At 38.9% G+C, this 20,965-nt stretch overlaps 1 protein-coding gene across 1 annotated transcript in view; it reads right to left on the bottom strand.

Moving 5' to 3' along the window:
- The window catches only part of LOC118229880 (estrogen receptor beta-like), a 50,279-nt gene extending 30,887 nt beyond the window's left edge, over positions 1-19,392 (bottom strand). Inside the window, exon 1 of the mRNA XM_035422366.1 lies at positions 19,248-19,392. Within this exon, the coding sequence (XP_035278257.1) occupies positions 19,248-19,276 (29 nt within the window). The 5' untranslated portion in view covers positions 19,277-19,392. The remainder of the gene's footprint in view (positions 1-19,247) is intronic.
- Between the last annotated feature and the right edge of the window lie 1,573 nt (positions 19,393-20,965).

The following is a 20,965-nucleotide window of genomic DNA, read 5'->3' as shown; positions in this document are numbered from 1 at the left end:
AACTTTTTGAGAATGAAGCTGAGCTGGGTGTTAAATTAGCAATCAGAACAAGAAGAATAAAACAAAGGAGATTTCATCAAAAAGGGGCATCAAGGCTGAAGGAACATAAGAGGAAACGTAATAAAATAATAACAACGCTAATCCATACTGCCGTATTTTTTTATTTATTTAGTTTTCTCCGGCTGGACATCTTTACACAGAAATCAGACTCACTGACCCATTACATTACATTTTACATTACAGGCATTTAGCAGACGCTCTTATCCAGAGCGACTTACAGAACTTTTACAAAGCATTTTTTACATTGTATCCATTTATACAGCTGGATATATGCTGAAGCAATGCAGGTTAAGTACCTTGCTCAAGGGTACAACGGCAGTGTCCTTACCCGGGAATCGAACCTGCGACCTTTTGGTTACAAGTCTAGTTCCTTACCCACTGTGCTACACTCCGTCCTACACTCCGACCCGGCTCTGCTCCACCTATACCCAGGGGTTAATGCTCTGTGTAAGGACGGCTTTATTCTGATCATTATAATATATTGATGAACTTCATGAACTTGATGGCAATGTAAACAACGGTAACGTTAAGGCCAGTTCAGATCAATGATTCGCAACGAGACGAAACGGTTTTAGAATGTTGCAGAGAAAATTGCAGCGGTGCGAACTGGTTAGTAGCAGAGCCGTTGCCTGCCCTGGTGTCTCAAAAAACCCATCTTTTCAAATCGCCAAGTGCAGTTTTAGAACGTTTACAACCAGACGTCTTGGAATTTTGCAAGTTGCATCCAGTCTCGTTGCGAATCATTGATCAGAACTGGCCTTTAGTTAGCTACGTTGCAACGTTGCAACAAGGTAGCATTGCATTCGAGAGGTGGTTTGCGAGGTTGGTACTGGTTGGTAGCGTTAGCTAGCGTTTTTTCTAATTGTTAGCTGACATTAGATTATGTTAATTACAATAGCTAGCTAACGCACCGTTACCTTATATGAGAGATGGCTACTCTGCACAATGTTGTCTAAACTAATGTTGCCTTTCTTGACATGGTCCGGTAGCAAGCGTTAGCTGTGCAAATAACTGTCATTTAGTAACGTTACATTGTCATCAAATGCACTCTCAGAAATCGGTACAATCGCTTGTCACTGTGGCAGTACCCCATGAAGGTACAGAACTGTACCTTTACCAGAAAAAAGGTACCAGTCAGTACCTAGAAGGGTACAATTGCTCGTCACTAGTACCTTTAGAGGTACAGTTTTGTACTTGTAGGCTACAGAATTTGTACCCTTGTGTACCTTCATTTCTGAGAGTGTGTAATACGAAATATGCATCAACAAATAATATAACCTCATGTTACACAAAAACTTTTTAGGGTTCCATAATGCTAGCAGACACGGAAAAAAAACAGTACACCGCTCACACTCACAAGTGAGTTGAAGAGCGAGCCTGTTGCGTCAGCTCCGCCTACCCTCTCTGGTGGACCAACCACTGATGGGTGATGGAAAACGTGTCACTAACTGTGCTCCGCTTGTGATTTTTTCCCGGGAATGTCGCCACAGACACCCAGTTCTTTAATCATAAATTATAATAATAATAACAATATAAATTACTATAATAATAGGCTCAATCACCATTGTGTTACCTAATTCAGCGATATATAGTGACTTAACAGACATTTATTTTAATGAAAATCTTTGAGATTGCCATTACAAGAACATGTGGTTGCTGAGGCTGAATAATGAGTCGGCTGCAGCAAGAGTTTCCAGGCCAAACTTTCACATTGCATGTGCGCCGCTCATTAAAACCAAACAAACAAACAATTCAGTAAATAAACTTCGGTCCATTTATGGTTTGTGGGTATGTTAATGCTATTCCTGATTCATCTCTGAAAATTACTAAATTGGCCCTTCCTCAACCATTATGTCACTTCCCATGTAGTTGAAAACAGGAAGTTGTTCTCTTACAAATTTAGCTTTTATCTCTGTTATTACTGACCTTTTCACCTTCTGACTTGTATGTATAGTATTTGTATCCGTTGGCTATTTTTTATTGTCCCCAATGAATCCAGCACGGACCCTTCCGGTATTAACTGTTTATGTGTGAGATGATGACAAGAGAGAACATCTGCCAACCATTCATGATATTCACTGTGGTTCTGAGTTGGCTATTTTCCCCAAGGTTTACTTGGTTCAGATTTACATTGTGTGATAAACCATTTCAAGAATTTCAAGGATCTTTCCGTTTTCCATTGACAAGAATTGAATGTCTATGCTTTCACATGCTCAGAGTGAGGAATGGACATCCATTAAATGTACATTTTCCCATACTAAGCTATTTATTTCTACCATATTATTATTATAAACGGTATCATATTCAAATCAAACTTCTAAAGTTGAAGATCTGGTTTTAATAACTGTACAGTCATTATTTTCCCATGAGAATTTTCCCCATGTTTCCCAAAAACAGTACAGCACACAAAGAGCCACGTGGCTCCAGGCTCAAATTCTGACTGTTCACTGTGGTTAGGAATCCAATGGAACAAAGCACAGTTAACCACTGTATCATGCCAGCTGGGAAAGATTCATATTTTAAAGGAATCTCCTCTACTTGACAAAGTGTTAACAATCTGTCTGCCTGCAATGGCATAAGTGGCTCAGTGTTCCAGAGTAACAGATGTGCAGCTTTTCTGGTGAACTGCAGTCTTTAAAAAGGTAGAATACAGGTTTGGTGTCTTGGGACATCATGCATTCTAGCCTTCACTCTTCTGAAACAGTGGAGGACATTTCAGTCATGGTATGGCAGTGTAGTATAATGGCCAAGGAGCTGGTCTTGTAACCTAAAGGTCATGGGTTAATTTCCCGAGTTGAACACCGCAATGGTACCCTTAAGCAAGGTACTTATCCTTCAGTATATATTCAGCTATAAATGGATGTTATGTAAATGCTAGGTAACAAGTTGTGTAAGTTGCTCTGGATAAGAGTGTCTGCTAAATGCCTGTAATGTAATGCAATGAATAGGCCTATTACAGGAACTGTAATTCATGTAATTCATTCATTAAAAAACTTTATTGACCGCTGTTATGATCTTATTTGCACTTTTTGGTTTGTGTAACCACATACTCTTGCAAGCTATGTTGAAGATGCATGATGATGGAAACAATTCAGATCATTTCTTACAACTGAAAGGACAGCACTGTTTTTTGTTTTGGCATGTTTTGTTCTGAGACCATTATAGCCAGGACTGGATGGATGTCATTACATCAAAGCGCTTGCAGGTCTTTTTAACAAAGGCAACCAAATACCCCATCAATATAAGGCAAATTAATTATTGTTAACTGCCCAAAATATACGCAGGTATTGCTGAGAGGTGATGTTGCACACCACACAGGAAGCGTGTAGGGCAGGCTACCATGGTGACAGCTCTTTCGATCTACATAAATTCATAATTAAAGCTGACAACTATACAGTTTAAAATTATCCCAAAATGTAGAGACCCACAACCATTCAGTTTTTTTCCTGCATCTTTAATTTAAAATCAACCCAATTTGGCATTGAATCCTCAATCCGCAGAGGTGGTTACCCTGCAACAATTGTCCATAAACCTGGCAGGCTCCTACTTCAGGAGGAATGGCACATCCTGTACCACACAACAAAGACAAAGGCCTCTCCGCCTCCGGCTTAAAGAGCAGGTGAGAAAGTGTCGTTTGTATTTGAATGAGGTTAAATATATCTTGAATACTGGTTACCAAAGGAAAACTGGTATTTGAATAGTGCTTGGCATGCAGCCTACTTGTAGTTTTGGGGAGGAGGGGGCTTACAATATACCTGTCACCAGAGCTAACACACCTGACAATCATACGTCACTGACTTTGCCAAAAAAAAACACATTAAGTGGGAAGGCTGGCAGCACCTAAAATAGCGCTTCAATTAGACCACAACCAAACTTCCCTGTAAAATAATACATAACATGTCTGCCACTTACTTCACTATTAGTTGTTTTGTGAAGTCTGAACGAAGTACCCAGGAATCTTATTCACAGTGACTGTGTTGAAACGCCTAACACATTAAGGATTGGGTCCACCTTTGAGATTAATATAAATGAAACCACACTATGTTTTTGTGGGACACCATGGTAGTGAAAGCCCGAACGTTGGAAGGAACTAATTCTCATATTTCTATGAGGGGCATGGCTTTTATTTTCATAAAAGGCTCATGGGGAAAATTGTGAATTGTATTTGCATTTAGAACTATGCTCTTAAAGTTAATTTTCCTCACCCTCAGAATATGCAATTTGGCTTGTATGACTTTATGTCCATAACTATATCTTGGCTATTGAGAAGCCCTTTTTCATTGGCAAATCAAATCAGGTCTCAGTCTTTCTTGCAACATATTCTATCAGAGCTAAAGCAATCTAGCTGCTGGCTAGTAATTGGCAAGTGAGGCTTCATAAACTCCATAAAGGGTAAAGCCATCTTATTCTGTCAATCTTTCACTCACACATTTTGGATTCAGCTTCAATCTCCAGTTATGTTACTGCAGGTTGCCCTTTTGTGGGGTAGTTAGGCTTTGTTGATGTACCATATAGGCCAGTAGAGTGAGCCACCAAAAACTGACATCATAGGTTTCAGATTTCACTTTTTGCTAGAACTTTCTGTGTGAACGCAAAAGGAGACTCTACTTCTGCATATCAGTCAGACCTGCTGTGTCAAAAAGCACTGAGCAATACCATTGGTTTTATCTTAATTCATTATTGCCACAAAAACGACAAAGCTTTTGAGATGCACCTTCCATTCAAGCACCTGTTCTTATTAGGGGGTGATGTTTATATTATATTATATTATATTATATTATATTATATTATATTATATTATATTATATTATATTATATTATATTATATTGGGGCGGTGTTTGTATCAGCTGAAAATAATTTACAACAAACTTAAGCCAATTGTAAAATTATATGATCGATATGATACCGCAACATACATGAGCGAGACAGGTGACATATTTGATGTAGCGTTGATGATGTTACTGTAATTAAGAGAAAGAGCCATGCTCCAAGAGTATCCTTATAGACATCTAAACCTCTTTTATTATTTTTAATTAATCGTTTTTACCCGCCAAGACTTTAGTAAAGCTTTGCAGAGACTCAGTATTTCTTTAGTCTCATACTGTCTGCTTAATAATGAAGTATATTTTTTTATACAAATAAAATTTCTTATAATTTCCCTTCATATGTGCCCATCTGTGCTCACCTATTTCTTCCGTAAATGTGGAAACTTGTCTTCAGTCTGCATATGTCCTATAATGTAAAACAGGGTGGCCATCAGCATAGGTCAGTATGGCCACACAAATATTGGGTACAATGTTTCTTATAATGGATCACAGTTATATAGAGCTTTTCACAACATCTGTCCAATAAAGCACCCAAAATTTAGTCACACCATACCTTTGGTCTATAGGACTTTCATCCCATCGCTTCCCTCAAATTAGACATCTGCATTTATATTAATAACTTACACTGATTCATACATCAATAAAACAACAGGAAAAAAAACATGAAATAATGAAAAACATGACCAGGTGGTGGGGTACAAAATGGAAGACAACAGTCATACATGTAATCAGTAAACTACGTTCCAAGTTCATCATGATACAAAATGATGAATAAAAAAGCAATATTGCACAGTATACTGTACAGCAGGTGGCCAATGAGGTGGAAAGACTCAGTTTTAAAAAATTGGGACACAAAGCATATTGAAAGCAGGTGGTGCTTCCGACTTAATTAAGGAGTTAGTATCCCAGCATATTCTGGATCTTTCACAAAAATGCTGAGCAGGCCTAGCTGCCTATAATTATGTCTAGAAGATAAGGCCTTGGAGGCTTTAAAAGAGAGGTGAATGTTGGAGCATGTTTTGCAGGAGCTCACTGTCTAAGGTGATGTCAGCATGATCACCTTATGTCTAATGTGATGTTTGAAATGCAAGGCTAAGAAAAGAAGCTAAACAAACGCACACCGTAATTTTATATAAGGCGCTGGTGACTGTAGTGATTATACTGAAAAAAGGAAATTATGCACCTTTTTAGCCTTGCATTTCCCACACTTAAACTGTTATTTATAACCAATGTTTTGACTTAATGCCCTGATGAAGACTTGAATTTGAAATGTTGGTTATAAAATTACGGCACTTAAGTGTGGGAAATCCAAGGCTAAACAGGTGAGAAACGAAATCAATTTTTTGACTGAAAATTTGAATAAAGGATGTGAGCAGGCAGTTTAATGAAGAGCATCGAGCAGGATACCATAGTCAGATTGAAGTGCAATCATTACACCTGTCGATGCACATTTGCAAGTACAGTGACTCAAACTGTCCCTGATTCGTCCACAAAATAGTACAGTCTTGTCCAAATAACACAACAACTTAACAAATGGCACATGGGGAGACATTAGATGGAGAAAAACACCTACACTTTCTTGTGGGAAAAGATTATTGACTTTGTACTGTACCACATTGTTGCCATTGACTTACATTGAAATGGGTGGCTGAAACAACTATACTGGAGCCAACCGCATTGAGCAACATCTCTCAATAAGACCAGGAAGTGAGCTCAAAAAAAAGCAGCCCAGTTTTGGCCGCTTGGGTCAGATGAATGTTCATCACCATGATCTATACAAAAAGACAAGAAAGTGCACACCTAGAGAAGCCTACAATATAGGTTTGAGTTCAGTAATGTTGTTGGGTACATCGGTTTGGCATGGTTTGGATGCACTCATCAACTTAGAAGGCACAGTCCATGTTAATCTCTGCTTTATGATTCTGAGTGAGCACCTTCAACCAGTGTTTCTGCACTTCTTTGCTATCAGGAGGGTTGTCTTCCGGGATGATAATGCCTCAATCCACAGAGTACATGTGGCCACCCAATGTTTTCATGAGTAAGACAATTGTATTTTCCAAATGCCATGGCCTTCTCAGTCACCAGTTACGGGGACTGTCTGGACAGCATTTTTCACCTAAATCAATGGATGAGTATTGACTTGCTGCTGAATTGAAGACACTGATAGAGTCAGTGCCATGGTGGATACAAGCTATTCCGGCAGCATGCGGTGGCCATTCGCCCTATTGAGTGACTCCATATTGGTGCTTGCACCTTTTTGGCCAGTATCTGTACCTTTTGATCTATACCTACCAAAAGAGGTATTGTGACACATTCTATAGATCACTACTTCAAACATGATTTACACATGACTGCACAGGTAGATCGATACATTGAACCTTGTTGCATAGTAACACAGTAATAATATTGGCCATATTTGACACTGGCAAGTTCAGGATTGAAATCCAGACTGTGGGTGTAAGTGGCATCACTGAATGAATGCAAGTGCTCTGACAGGACACAACACAACAGGCCCTGATATATATATCACTTTTTCATCAGACTGTACATTAGAAATGGGGTTTATCTGAGCCCCAAGCATTACTTCAAAGAATCTACACAGCATTCCACTCAGACAGCACAGCTTGGATTTGAGCTGTCTGCTGGGGAGATTTATGCAGACTGTGGGCCTGGTTGAAGATTGTTTTAATCCATTAGAACACAGCGTACAGTTTTGGATTGCTTGACAACAGACTGGCTCTATGGAAACATAGCTTTGATAAATGAGCCACTTTTGAACTAAGACCTTAAAGCCACTGAAAAGAGAGTATATGTGTTTGTTTGTGTGTGTGTGTGCATGTGAATGTGTGTGTGTGAGACAGTGTGTTTGTGTGTGTGTGTGTATGTGCATGTGAGTGTGTGGGTGAGATTGTGTGTTTGCGTGTGTGCATGTGAATTCATGTGTGTGAGACTGTGTTTGTGTGTGTGCATGTGTATATGTATGCGTTCATGTGCATGTGCGTGCGTGGGTGAGATTGTGTGTTTGTGTGTGCATGTGCGTGCGTGGGTGATATTGTGTTTTTGTGTGTGCATGTGCGTTTGTGTGTGTACGTGTTTGTGTATGTGTGTGTGTGTGTGTCTGTGTGTGCGTGTGTGTGTGAGAGAGCACGCACACACGCTGGGGAGGCATCGTGGAAGGCCTCAGACGAGTGGGGGGAAAAGGACATCCCCGGTCCAGAGATTTGTCCTTGACTCTCCGGAATGTACATCCTTTATAAATATAACTGCTCCATAGAAATATGTAATATTAGAACTTGCAATATATTAGAACTACGAATTTTGTGGGGGGGGGGGGGGGGGGGGGGCGTTAATATATACATATACAGTACTGTGCAAAAGTCTTAGGCACCCTAAATTTTTTAATATAATATATAGTATATATTTGGTCTTCGATGTTTATTTTTTGTTTTCTGCATTAGTGTGTCAGTAAAAAAGATCACATTTGAAATTTCCAAACATGAATTTTCCAAAAAATGAAATTTTACAGATACATTTTTGTATTTTGTTAAATAAAGTAATTTTTTAAGTAATAGACTACTTTTCAGATAAAAACTTGATCAAGGGTCTCTGGGATTACCTGGAGAGCCAGAAGCAAGCGACACAGCCAAAATCTGCAGAAGAACTGTGGCAAGTTCTCCAAAATGATTGGAACAACCTACCAGCTGATTTTCTTATAAAACTGCCGGACAGTGTACCTAAGAGAATTGATGTAGTTTTAAAGGCGAAGGGTGGTCACACCAAACATTGATTTTATTTAGTTTTTGACTATTTACTGCTCTTTATATTATTTTTTCGATATTTATAACCTTTCATTTCATTATTTTTGAAAGCATCTTAGCTGTACAGCATTTTTTTTTACAGGTGCCTAAGACTTTTGCACAGTACTGTATGTATATAATACATATAGGCTACATTAAATGGTAATATACTGTAGGAAACAGATGAAGAAAAAAACACTGAATGTGTATTACTCTATGTCAATTGATTTTTTCCCAATATATGCAAAGACTGTCTACTGATATATATTTCAAAATACATAAATTAGAATTTGATGCATATGTACTACTGCTGTTTTACCATACATTATGTTCTCTGTAGAACCACACAGTATACCAGGGGCAATAATTAAAATATTAGGTGTTTACTTTTTCACACACGTACTTGCAGATGAAAGAAGAAAATCTGGGATCCTGTCCAAATTCTTTCCAAAAGCAAGGAGTTCATGTGCATATTAAATTCTACAGGGCCCTTCCGTGCGATTTGACATTGCCTGCATCATTATTATTACTGAGATATTCACACACCTCCTAATACTCCTATTTGTCATTCTGCCGTTTGCTTATTGGCAAATATATGGTACACTGCCAACTTACAGTGAATTGCTTTGCAAAACAAAACATTCACACATGAATTGTATAATTTACTATACTGCCCTGGGGACATCAGATTGCTATTTGCTAATAACATCATCATCATCATCATCATCATCATCATCATCATCATCATCATCATCATCATCATAGTATATATTTTTTCCAGTCTTGAAAGGTTTGAAAAAATAAATGAGTAATTATATTTTTGATTCCCATTCTCTTATTAAAGAAGCAAAGTTTCATTACATCTAAAATAAATGATATTTATAACACATGATCACTGTTCAACTATGTACATAAAAAAGGGGGTCTAACTGATTGGTCAAGGCCCAAGTCAGTGTGCGTGTGTGCTTCAACTTCAACTGCTAAGCAAGTTATCTTGGTACTATATCATCTAACATGTCCTACCACAGCATAACTGCAATTCGCTGACACCACTCTCTCCATATCCACAAAGTCAAAATGAAGAAAGTAACAACAGGTGTTAAAAAGACATTCAGTCTTTTGGATTCTCCATTAATTCAAATCGAGTAGCCTATGTGTCAGCTTCCCTCCGTCATCCTATTGCATGTGTCAAAAGATAATGGTGTTGTTTTGCTGCAAATATTTTTGTGGAAAAAATAGATGTTTAAAATATAAAGTTTTCTAAAATATATCAAATACATTTTTTTAATGATTAATGGATGTATATAGGCCTACACATGTGTGTGTTTGTGTGTGTGTGTTTAGAAAGGGTTTCTAAACACATAGCCTACACTCCTTATACTTACAGAACTGCACATATAGCCTATAGGTAGGCTACAACGACTGCAGCTGCGATATGCAAACCTGGTAGCCTACCTTGGTAGCAAACCAAGAAGAAAATAATACCCAATTGTAGTACCGTTCAAATGCAGATCAAAATTGAACCGTAAAGTGAACTAGGACTATTTAATCATAGTCAGTATTTCGTTCACAAAGGATATTGCACGTTAACTCCAATCTTACCAGGTTTCTTAATTTTTCTAAATATAAATATCACAATCATTCTCAAAATGTCATGTAAAGAAACCTGTTATTTTCAAATAGTTGGCTAATATTCAGAATAGGGGAAAATATATCCTAAACATGCACCAAAGTTACTTAAAGATAAAAACAGATGTTTTCCCCCATAAAATGGAAAATGTAACCATTGAAAATACAAATGTGCATTGTAGGTTACTGAATTCGTAAAAGACCCAACTTACCTGCTGCCGCAAATCTAAATCGCAGGAACAAAAAAACAAGAAAAGCCGATAGTCAGAGGATGAGGTAGGCTAAACTGTTGGCTATTTATCTAGCATACACAATAAACTGCTTCCAGTTTACGGAGACCTAATGTGCGATACGAAACGTGAAACCAAAAGAGTCCGCAGTTTAAACGTTCCAGTTCGCTGCTGCAATGAAAGGATTACGATCAAGCTCTGAAGAGAATACAAGAATAAACACCGGGCGTCAGTTAATTTCTGTTGTCAACATCCAATAATGTGGCGTTCACTTTCCGTGCAGTTGGCTTTATCCTGTGCGGCTGCATATCTTCATGCTTAATATACAACATCAACGTCATATACCACACCCGCTCTGAAACCTCCTCAGTTATTATTCCTTGAACTTGTAACCTTGTCCCGAGTGCGGAACGAGAAGTGCCTATTTTTGTAGCCTACATTCCTATTCACTAAGCGCGAACTGGTCCCATTTGCAGCCACACTCAAAGTGCAAATAATGTAAATAGTATAGCCAAATTAATTCGACTTATATTTCCTTGACCAAGTTACGTGCGGTTTAGTGTCCAGGAAATCTAGACAAAACCGACTTGATTGCTGTAGCCTACTATCGGCAATATAATCTGAACCAACATCTACCTTACAACAAATTCTATCAGAAATTGCTTGCTTTTCAGACCCCGGTAAATAATCATACAGCTGTATTAACTCAATTCAGCAAGTACCCACATGTATGTTGTGAATGTGCACCGTCACACCTTTTCCAGGTAACTGGTTGGGTAATAGTCACTGATATATTTTCCTATTTGTATGAATATTCTGTTTTTATTGTAGTCATCTGCCATAAAAACTACAGAAATGTAAACAAAATAATTAACAGTAATTGTGGATATTTGTTGATATTATTTTCTTTCTTTCTTAATTATTTTTTAGTTATTTTTCTGCATAATGTTTGTGTTTAAAAGGTTTCTGGTATTGCACTATGCTTGCAAAAATGCTGGTAATTATATACATTGCACAGTAATGCATTGGGTCCAGGTATTTGAGAAATGGGGTAGGGTAATGATTTTGGGGAGCATTATTCAGACTGATTTAAGGTATATGCGAATAGAATTCAGTTCCACCACTCGCACATACATGGTTGCTATCAGTGTAAAGAGCATCAGTCTCAGGCAATCCACGTCATTGCACCCACAAATCAGATTTTTACTTTTTACTTAAATTTTCTTTAGGGGGGGGAGGGTGAAAGAGAGAGAGAGAGAATGTTCTGGTAAATATGGCATGTCATCTATTCTAAATCTACCCTGCTTAATTGCAATAAATGGCCCACAAAGGTCCTATAGTTTGCCCACTCATCAGTATAGCGATTATATATGTTAATTTCAGCGGTTCAAGAAGCCATATCCACAGTCAATAGACCCATTTTCCTCAAAGACTAACTGTATGCCTTGGCATTCATGAGTGTTTTAATATCTTGGTCTTCAATATAATATCATTAAATTAATTTTCATTACCTCATTTTAAAGTTAGATCCAATAATGCTTGTTTTTGTTTTTAGCCAAGTTCCAGCTGCAACATGAGCTCTTGCTGTTCGGTGCAGCCAAGCTTTCGTTTGCACTGTCAACGCAGACGTTAGTTTGGACAGACAATGTCTTTTTCGCAATGCTCAGAGCTTGGCTGCCAATGCCTTAGAACAACACCCCCAAAGAGATGCTGACTCTAAGGAGTATGCAGCTGTTCTCTCCTACCACTCTCTTTCAGTGCCACATGTTTCAGACAAAAGTTCGCATTTCATTTTATGAGGAACTGCACTAAGTGGCTGTGTGCAAATGACCCAACTGACTTTCTCTGTTTAACTGAGTTTTTCATTGGATCAGAGAGACTTCAATGGCAGGGTCACTGCTCTACCAGTCACTGACCTGGACTTGACATTTGACAAAAAAGTCCTCTTGTTTAGTTACAAGTATGTACTTTAACTGAATAGATATAAATGTGGAAGCCTGTTTAAGCAAAAAAGATATATCCAAGCGGCTTCAGTTGACAAGGCTAAAAGAAGTAGCAGGTGGGAGCATTGTATGTGTCAGCTGTGTTCAGGATTGATAGAGGGCCTTTCTACAGAGGGATTTACCTACACCTACAACTGGGCATTAGACATTGGGTTAAAGCTAAATGAGATGGCACAAATCATCAAAAAGATTGGTAACATTTATGTATGACTTTGGGCAGAGGAAAATTATCTTCAGATATGCAATGATAATGGAACAAGAATGTTTGACCATGAGAGCAAAAAACTTCACTGTAAATCACTGTGCTCAAGATTTGTATCGCTGCATTTTCCTCTATTAAAAATCTTTCAAATGCATTTTGCATTCAGTTTTCTTGTGCATGTGCAATCCTTTATGCCTTACACAAATTGGCCATGAGAAGACTTGTAATTTTGGCTTTATTTTGCAAGGAAAAGGTCTTCTTGAGATTTACAACCTCTTTTATTAGGGAGTCCACTCTGCCTCTACTTCCTGACCTGGCAAGCTCTTCCATGCTTTAAAATGCTTCCAAATATCAGAACAAAATTTACCTTTAACTAATTTCCGGCTGTACCCCTTTTTTCTGTAGCCAGAACTCAACCTGTGCTGAACAAGAAAAGTTAGACATTAAGAGACAGGGAGCCACATACAGCACAGGAAAGCTGGGGAGAGTGGCACCTGCAAAGAAAGGACGGTTTAGATTGTGTCTTTGGGAGGTTCATGGAGAGCTTGTGAAAGACCTGCTAAAGTTAACCTCATGACCTTAAGTTGAAAAAATAATATCCATTAATGAAGCTCCCTGAGGTGGTGATCTGCAGAAAGCTTACTGCATCTCAGCCTTGCTTCTTCAAGGCCCTTCAATGTCTCTGGCTCCTTCTAGTGAACAAAGAGGATGGCAGACCAAGGACCAAAACTATTAGTTGTAACATGATTTGTAAATTGTATGTTTTTTTGCATTGAATTCTTAAAATCTTATTTGTGATCCATTTTATGAAATGTTGGATTGCCATTATAATATCAACAATATTAATATTGTCATTGTAACAGGCATAGTAATAATAGTAATAATAATAATTATTATTATTTTATTTTATTTTTATTTTCTTGTTATTGACTGCATCACAGTTGGGCTTGTAGTCAGAGGAAGATGCTTTAAGTGCAGGTAGGGAACCACTGCCCTATGGGATCCTGCTGTATCCCTTGCTAGCTCTCACCTGTGGGCTAAGACAAAAAGGGTGCCATGTTTCTGTCATGTCAGAAGATGCACAATCAAGTTAACTGAGATGACTGCTTTGTGTACATTAAAACGTCTTTCCACCTGTAATTCAAGTGCTTGCCAGGTTGAGATTTTATAGCAAAGGCAGTAAAGTTCCTTTTCTCACTTCTACAAAGCTTCCCATAAGATGCTGTCTCGATGTTTTTTTTTTTTTTTGGGGGGGGGGAAGGGGTGGTCCCTACATAACCTTGAACAGTTCATGTAAACATGGTTTTGATTCCTTTTTCTTACTGCTCTGCTGTTCTGAGCAACAAAATGAAAATAATTTTTAGGGCATTTTCTCGTTGATTTGCCCAGGCCTGGTGCCCTCTTGGTGCCTGCACCACAGGCTTCCTCTTCTCAGATCAATCTCTTCCTGGGACCTGGCACTTCCCTTTTCTCCTGCCAGCTGTTTCCGCCTTCAAGGAGACTTGTGACATGGACAGTTTGCAGGATAGAAGGACAATGCATATTGTGTGTCACATAAACCTTTCATTTGACCTTACTGCTGCAATTGCTGTGCCAGTTATCCAAAAGAAGTCCAAAAGAAAAATGTTACCAGTAAATTGTACAGTAATCTTAAACAGCGTTATGTTACCCAAACTGAGCTTGACACTATGTGTCAGGTTCTGCCATTTTTCAACATCCATGCCTTGGTTTGACTTTGGGTAGGCTATTATTTGGCGGTGAGTCAAATACCATGCAATTCACATATCATGTACTGATAATTTGGAGCCATCTACTGTCAAATGTAATTCATTACTACCTCCACTGGTATTCTACATTTTTTACCTGAAAGTATTGAGCTGAAGCCATCAAAGGTGGATGAAATAGTCTGCTCTTTCTCCACAATTCATGTTAAAATAGAATGTGAACTATGACTGTGAATAGTTCTGGTTTTATTTAACCCTTGTCACCACCAGCTAGTAAGCTGTAGACTAGGCTACATGAAACCAATAGGCTTAAAGTTTAACAGACTTGCATATAGCCTAAACACTGTTAGTAGTACTAATAGGAAGAGGAAGCTATTCTCCCTACTGTATCCAATTATGGAATCCATCTGACAAACACCTCAGGCAGAACTATTGTAACTGTAAGATAACAGCCAGGTAGTCACATAGAGAATAGTGGCATTTGCCTACGTTTCAACTAGAGACAACTGTATGTAATTTAAAGCATTCAAACTCTTATAAATGCATCCAAACTGTATTTTGGCCAGGGCATTAACTCGCTAGACAGAAATTGGATGGTTTCTTTTGGCTCTGCAGTTATGCCATTGGAAAACTGTTTGACATTGCTCTGGATATATAGTCACTCTGGATTTTCAAATGAGAGCAAACTCAGCATATGGATGAGAGCAGCAAGGGAGTTGAGGAAGGAATGTCTCATCAATGGTGGATTCTTCAGGCAAGCGTAGACCCACTGCTCTACCTGAAGGCGTAAATGATGCAATTGAAAGCTATTGTGCTACTTGATGCTAGATGCCAAAACTTCCAAGACAAACTGTCTGGTAGGGTTCAATGATACAATTTGTCAAAAAACATAACACTTTCACTTAGTTTCTCTTTCAATTTCTAATAAACTTTAAAGCATCGCAAATGCTACAGACCCAGCATGATACCTGTAATTAAAATGCATGGTAAATGGTAAATGGACTGCATTTATATAGCGCTTTTATCCAAAGCGCTTTACAATTGATGCCTCTCATTCGCCAGAGCAGTTAGGGGTTAGGTGTCTTGCTCAAGGACACTTCGACATGCCCAGGGCGGGGTTTTTGAACCAGCAACCCTCCGACTGCCAGACAATCGATCTTACCTCCTGAGCTATGTCGCCCGAGCATGGGCTAAAATAACATTGTACCCCTATTGTATGCAGCACTTTAGTCACAAAATCCCAGTGTATGCAGGTGTGTGCTGAATGTACTGTACATCTGTGAGTAAATATATATGTTCGGTTGGATTCAGATCAGGCAAATGACTTAGCCAGTTAAAAATTTTCCAGTTTTTGCTTTGAAAAACTCCTTTGTTGCTTTAGCATTATGTTTAGGATCATTGCCTTGCTGTAGGGTGACGCACTGTCCAACACTGTCCAATGAGTTTGGAGGCTTTTGCTTAAAGTTAAAGCAGATAAGATACTTTATGAATATAAGAATTTACTGTATGTACACATAAATGTTAAATCAACAGTTACATCATCAATGAAGACAAATGAGCTAGGACCTGTAGTAGGCATACATACCCAAATCAGAACACTTCCCCTGCCATGTTTCACCAATGAGGGTTGGGGGGTTGGTTGGGGTTCTATGGATCTTGGGCAGTTAATTTTGGCCTCCACACTTTTGCCATCACTCTGATACAAGTGAATCTTGGTCTCTTCTGTCTGCAAGACCTTTTTCCAGAACTCTACAGGCTTTTAATGTACTTTTTAGTACTTAAAGTGTCCTAGCCGTCCTGCTTTTGCAGCTAACACGTGATTTGCTTCTTGCAGTGTAGTCTCTGTCGTGTGTAGTATGTTTGTGACGTCTTCTGCTGAAAGTAGTCACTGACACATTCATACATGCTTCCAGAAGAATGGTTCTGATCTGTTGGACAGCTGTTTTGATGTCTTTCTTCATTATGGTGAGAATTTTTCTGTCATTAACAATACAGGGTTTCCTTAACCTACCAGGAACTTTGCTATTTCTGAACTCACTAGTGCCCTCTTTCTTCTTAATGTTGTTCCAAACAGTTGATTTTGGTAAGCCTAAGCTTTGGCCTACAGTGTGCATCTTTCTTTCTTATTTCTGAGCCTCATAATGGTTCTTTGATGTTCATTGGCACAACTCTGGACCTCATGTTGACAAATGTTGGCACCAAAGGCAATCTTGAATCAAGACTAGATACTAAAAGCTGTCTTATACCTGCACTAAGACACACCTCACTAATCAGAAACACCTGTGAACCCATTTTTTCCCAAGCAATATGGTAGCCTGAAATGGGTGGACTATGTATGAATATTTCTGTAATTTCCATATGGTGACACCAAAATGTATAAAAATGGCCTTTAATAAAAGCTGAGCTGAGCTGAGTACACTTTAACCACATGTGAATTGTATGATTGAAAGTCTACAATTATGGAGTACAGAGCTAAATAAAAAAAATATATGTCCTTGTCCCAAACATTATGGGGCTCACTGTATATAGTATATATCACTGTATATTTACAGACGGGTGACAAAGTAAAAAAAACCGACATAAAGTGTCTTAATAAGGTGTTGGGCCACCACGAACCACCAGAACAGCTTCAATGCACTTTGGCATAGATTCTACAAGTCTCTGGAACTCTGGAATACCATTCTTCCAAAAGATATTCACTCATTTGGTGTTTTGATGATGGTGGTGGAGAGCGCTGTCTAACATGTTGGCTCATAATCTCCCCTGATTACTGCAAATTCCATGGCATACGATAATCATCATTTTCATACTCATTCAAAACATTCAGTGACCCCTTGTGCCCTGTGGATGGGAGCATTGTCATCCTGTTAGAGACCGCTCCCATCAGGATAGAAATGTTTCATCATAGGATAAAAATGATCACTCAGAATAACTGTGTATTGATTTTCAGTGACCCTTCCCTCTAAGGGGACAAGTGGATCCAAATCATGCCAGGAAAATGCCCCCCCCCCCCCCCCCCCCCACAGCATAACAAAGCCACTAAACCCCCGCACTGTAGGAGTCAAGCATTCAGGCCTGTACCGTTCATTTGGTGTATGCCATACATGCACTTGCCCACTTGTTGAGAATATAGTGAAGGATGACTCATTTGACCATATCACTTTTTTCCACATCTCTGTAGACCAGTGCCTATGGTTTTTGCACTTCTGAACTTGTGTATTTGTCTTTGTAATGAGGAGTTCATGCATTGCAACCCTACTATAATATCCCCCTCTATGTAGTTGTCAATGGACTTTTCTTGCTGACACGGTCTTTTCACAACATTCTCAGTCACCTGAAGAAGAGTTGCTCTTCTGTTTTCCTTACATATCACACTAATGCATGAGCATCAGGGTCATCGAATGTACACTTTCGATCATAACGTCCAACCCTATTTACTGATGTCTTCCCCACAGATCTAAATATAGATGTCACTTTAGCCACTGTTCCTATTGAAACACTAGCCAGTTGAGCAGTCTTTGTGACTGAAGCTGCTGCCATCTGTGCCCCAATAATGAACCCTCTTTCAAAGTCACTTTGATCTTTTCCTCTTGCCATCTTGATCCAAATGTGCCTGCTCAGCATTTTTATACATGCCACAGAGCAGGATAGGATGTCAATTACTTAATTGCATCATGCAGTACACCTGTATGGAAGCATCTGCATTCACTATGTTTCTCCACTCACTTATTCTGGTTTTTCCTTTAATATGTAACCCATCTGTGTGTGTATATATATATATATATATATATATATATATATATAACCTCTGTTTTCTTCTTCTGTTATGTTTTTGTAAAGCAGTTCATAACTTTTAATAAGTTTTTGTTTTTCATAAGTTCTATATAAGTAACCTTTATTAGCATTATTATTTATTATATATTGGACTGCACAGCTACGCAGACTAGGAAAAACACCAGTTAAGCAAGGTAATTTCCTTGAACCTCTTTGAATGTAATGACCCAGGTAGGTCATTATTTTAAAAAAAGGAGGAAAGGGAAAAAAAATTATGATACAAAGATCATAATGGAGATCAAAGAGAAGCTTGTTCAAAGGCCATTAAGCTATGCTGCCAAAACTTATGATTTACAAGAGGATGTACCGGCAGCAATAAGCTACAGTGAACATTAAATGAACAATACAAATATAAATACTGATATTCTCTCTGGACAGACACAAACTGGGTCCTGTAATTGTATGCCTTTCACAAACAGTGCAGTTGCCATTCATAATCCATCTGGCTCAAAGTGTTTCTTTTAACCAAAACAGTTCCACGAAACTAAAGTTATTAGGGTTGCCTATTCAGTTAGCACTTTCTGGCAAGGTGAACATAAAGCCTATGTTAGCTTTAACCCCAGTGGTCTCTTGCATAACCTCAGATAAGCGTGAGCAAATGATTGCTTGCTTGCAGGTTTTCAAAGCCACCAGTTCAACCTTTGCCCCAAAAAAAACTGTCTGCCAAGTGTTTCTTTTTTAAACCCATCTCCTATTTGTTATAGTCTTACAAAAACTAATGAGCCTCCATAAATTTCTGAGCTGTTCTATTTTTATTCTCCACAATTCAAAGCTACTCAAACTTATTTAAAAAATTGCCTTTGTTGTAGAATTTGAGCTTTCTTCTAAAGCTCTCAACCTTATTTCTACCATGATTCATGTCATATCTGGTATTTACTGAAATGCATTCAAAACACACATTCAAAGCTTTGTATGATCACTGACCACAAAGTATTTCTCACCTCATGATTTGTGTCTGTTTCTCCCCCATCCAGATGGAATAATGGTACGCGGAACCGTGCAGGTGCTACTCAGTCTCTGTCTCCTTCTGACGCAGACACATTGAGCATGTGACCTGGCTCAGAGTTACCCAAACCATTTCCGGAAAGAAGGTACATGTAAGAGTGCCAACTGTACTGCCAACAACATGCTGCCTGGCCAATAACATGATTACGGTGAAGTTATTCTTGAAAATAACAATAATCTTACAGAGCATCATCCAAATTAAGGTCAGGTTTCAGGAAAAACAGCTGCAATCTTGGGGCTGCGGTTCTCTCTACTCCCTCACCCCACAGTTTTGGGGACCTCTTGCTGCAGTGCTGCAGTTCTCACAGAGTGCTGTTGGTGGTCTCTCCCATTCGCTACAGCAAAGCCATGGTGGTGTTTAAAAAACAAAGGCGAACATTATTGGATGAGAAGGTACAGCTTTACGCTCATCAGCATTTAGCAAGTCTTAATCAGAGGTGAACACACAGCTCTGCCACATTGGTGTCTTCTGGGAAATGCAGTTTTGGCTCTCTCCCTTTGCTGCCTTTGCCTGCCAGCTGGATTACCCCTGCCATCCTCCTGCCCGTGCCGACCCGGAGGGCCAGCTGTTTCACTTCCACCCTAGCAGATAGATTTCGGGAACTTCTCCGACCTCTTTGCTATGGCTGTTTAGATCATGTTGCACCCTGGGGCTGCGCTCAGGTCAAACTGAACACAGGAAACAACAGAACCATGATCTCACTCCACTCAACCATTAGTGTTTGTTTGTTCTGCAGCTACAGCTGTCCATGTTCAGAGGATCTTTCTTAGAAGCTGAGGCCCCTCTGTCTATGCAGTCAACTGTTCCATGACATCATGGATCAGACGGAAACTAAGATAATAATAATAATAATAATAATAAGAAGAAGAAGAAGAAGAAAAAGAATGTTCAACATAATAATAATACTAATAATAATAATAATTAAAGACTCATCTCCGGCCCTGTAAAAGCTCCCACACGGTGAAGTAATGGCAGAGATTGAGAAAATGAAAAATGACCTCAGTGAACCGGGAGAACAGAAAGAACCAAAAGAACATCTGTTTCATCTCTGCGCTCCATAAAGTGCAATTCAATACAGTGCATCATTAAAGTTTATAGTTTTATACAAATTCACCAGTGTGCTCTGTGTGTGTGTGTCGGGGGGAGGGGGGGGGGGTGAAAAGTATAATCTCCTTGTTTAATTGCTGAATCTGTTCAAGGCTTAGATAAACAGTGTCTGTGTGTGTGTGTGTGTGTGTGTGTGTCGGGGGGAGAGGGGGGGGGGTGAAAAGTATAATCTCCTTGTTTAATTGCTGAATCTGTTCAAGGCTTAGATAAACAGTGTCTGTGTGTGTGTGTGTGTGTGTGTGTGTGTGTGTGTGTATTCACATGCCTGTAGAGAGAGGGGGGAGGAGGATGTTGTTGTCCTGCATGCGGTCTTCAACGTCACCAAATGAAGGGCACCAAAAATACCGGAGAGCAGGGTTGTGCTACTAACCTCCACCTTTATACACAAAATTTATGTCAAGGGAATTGTTTGCTTGGTGGAATGAAAAATGTCTCAATATCTTAATTTAGGAAGGTATTAGTGACAGAGTGTCCTATCATTGTTCAAGCCTGCATGTACTGTGATGCGTGAATACAGACTTTCTTCAGATTAACAGAAAATTAGAA

The sequence above is a fragment of the Anguilla anguilla genome, chromosome 6, assembly GCF_013347855.1.
Source record: "Anguilla anguilla isolate fAngAng1 chromosome 6, fAngAng1.pri, whole genome shotgun sequence".
NCBI lineage: Eukaryota > Metazoa > Chordata > Actinopteri > Anguilliformes > Anguillidae > Anguilla > Anguilla anguilla.
This window is presented reverse-complemented; position numbering and strand designations above follow the sequence as displayed.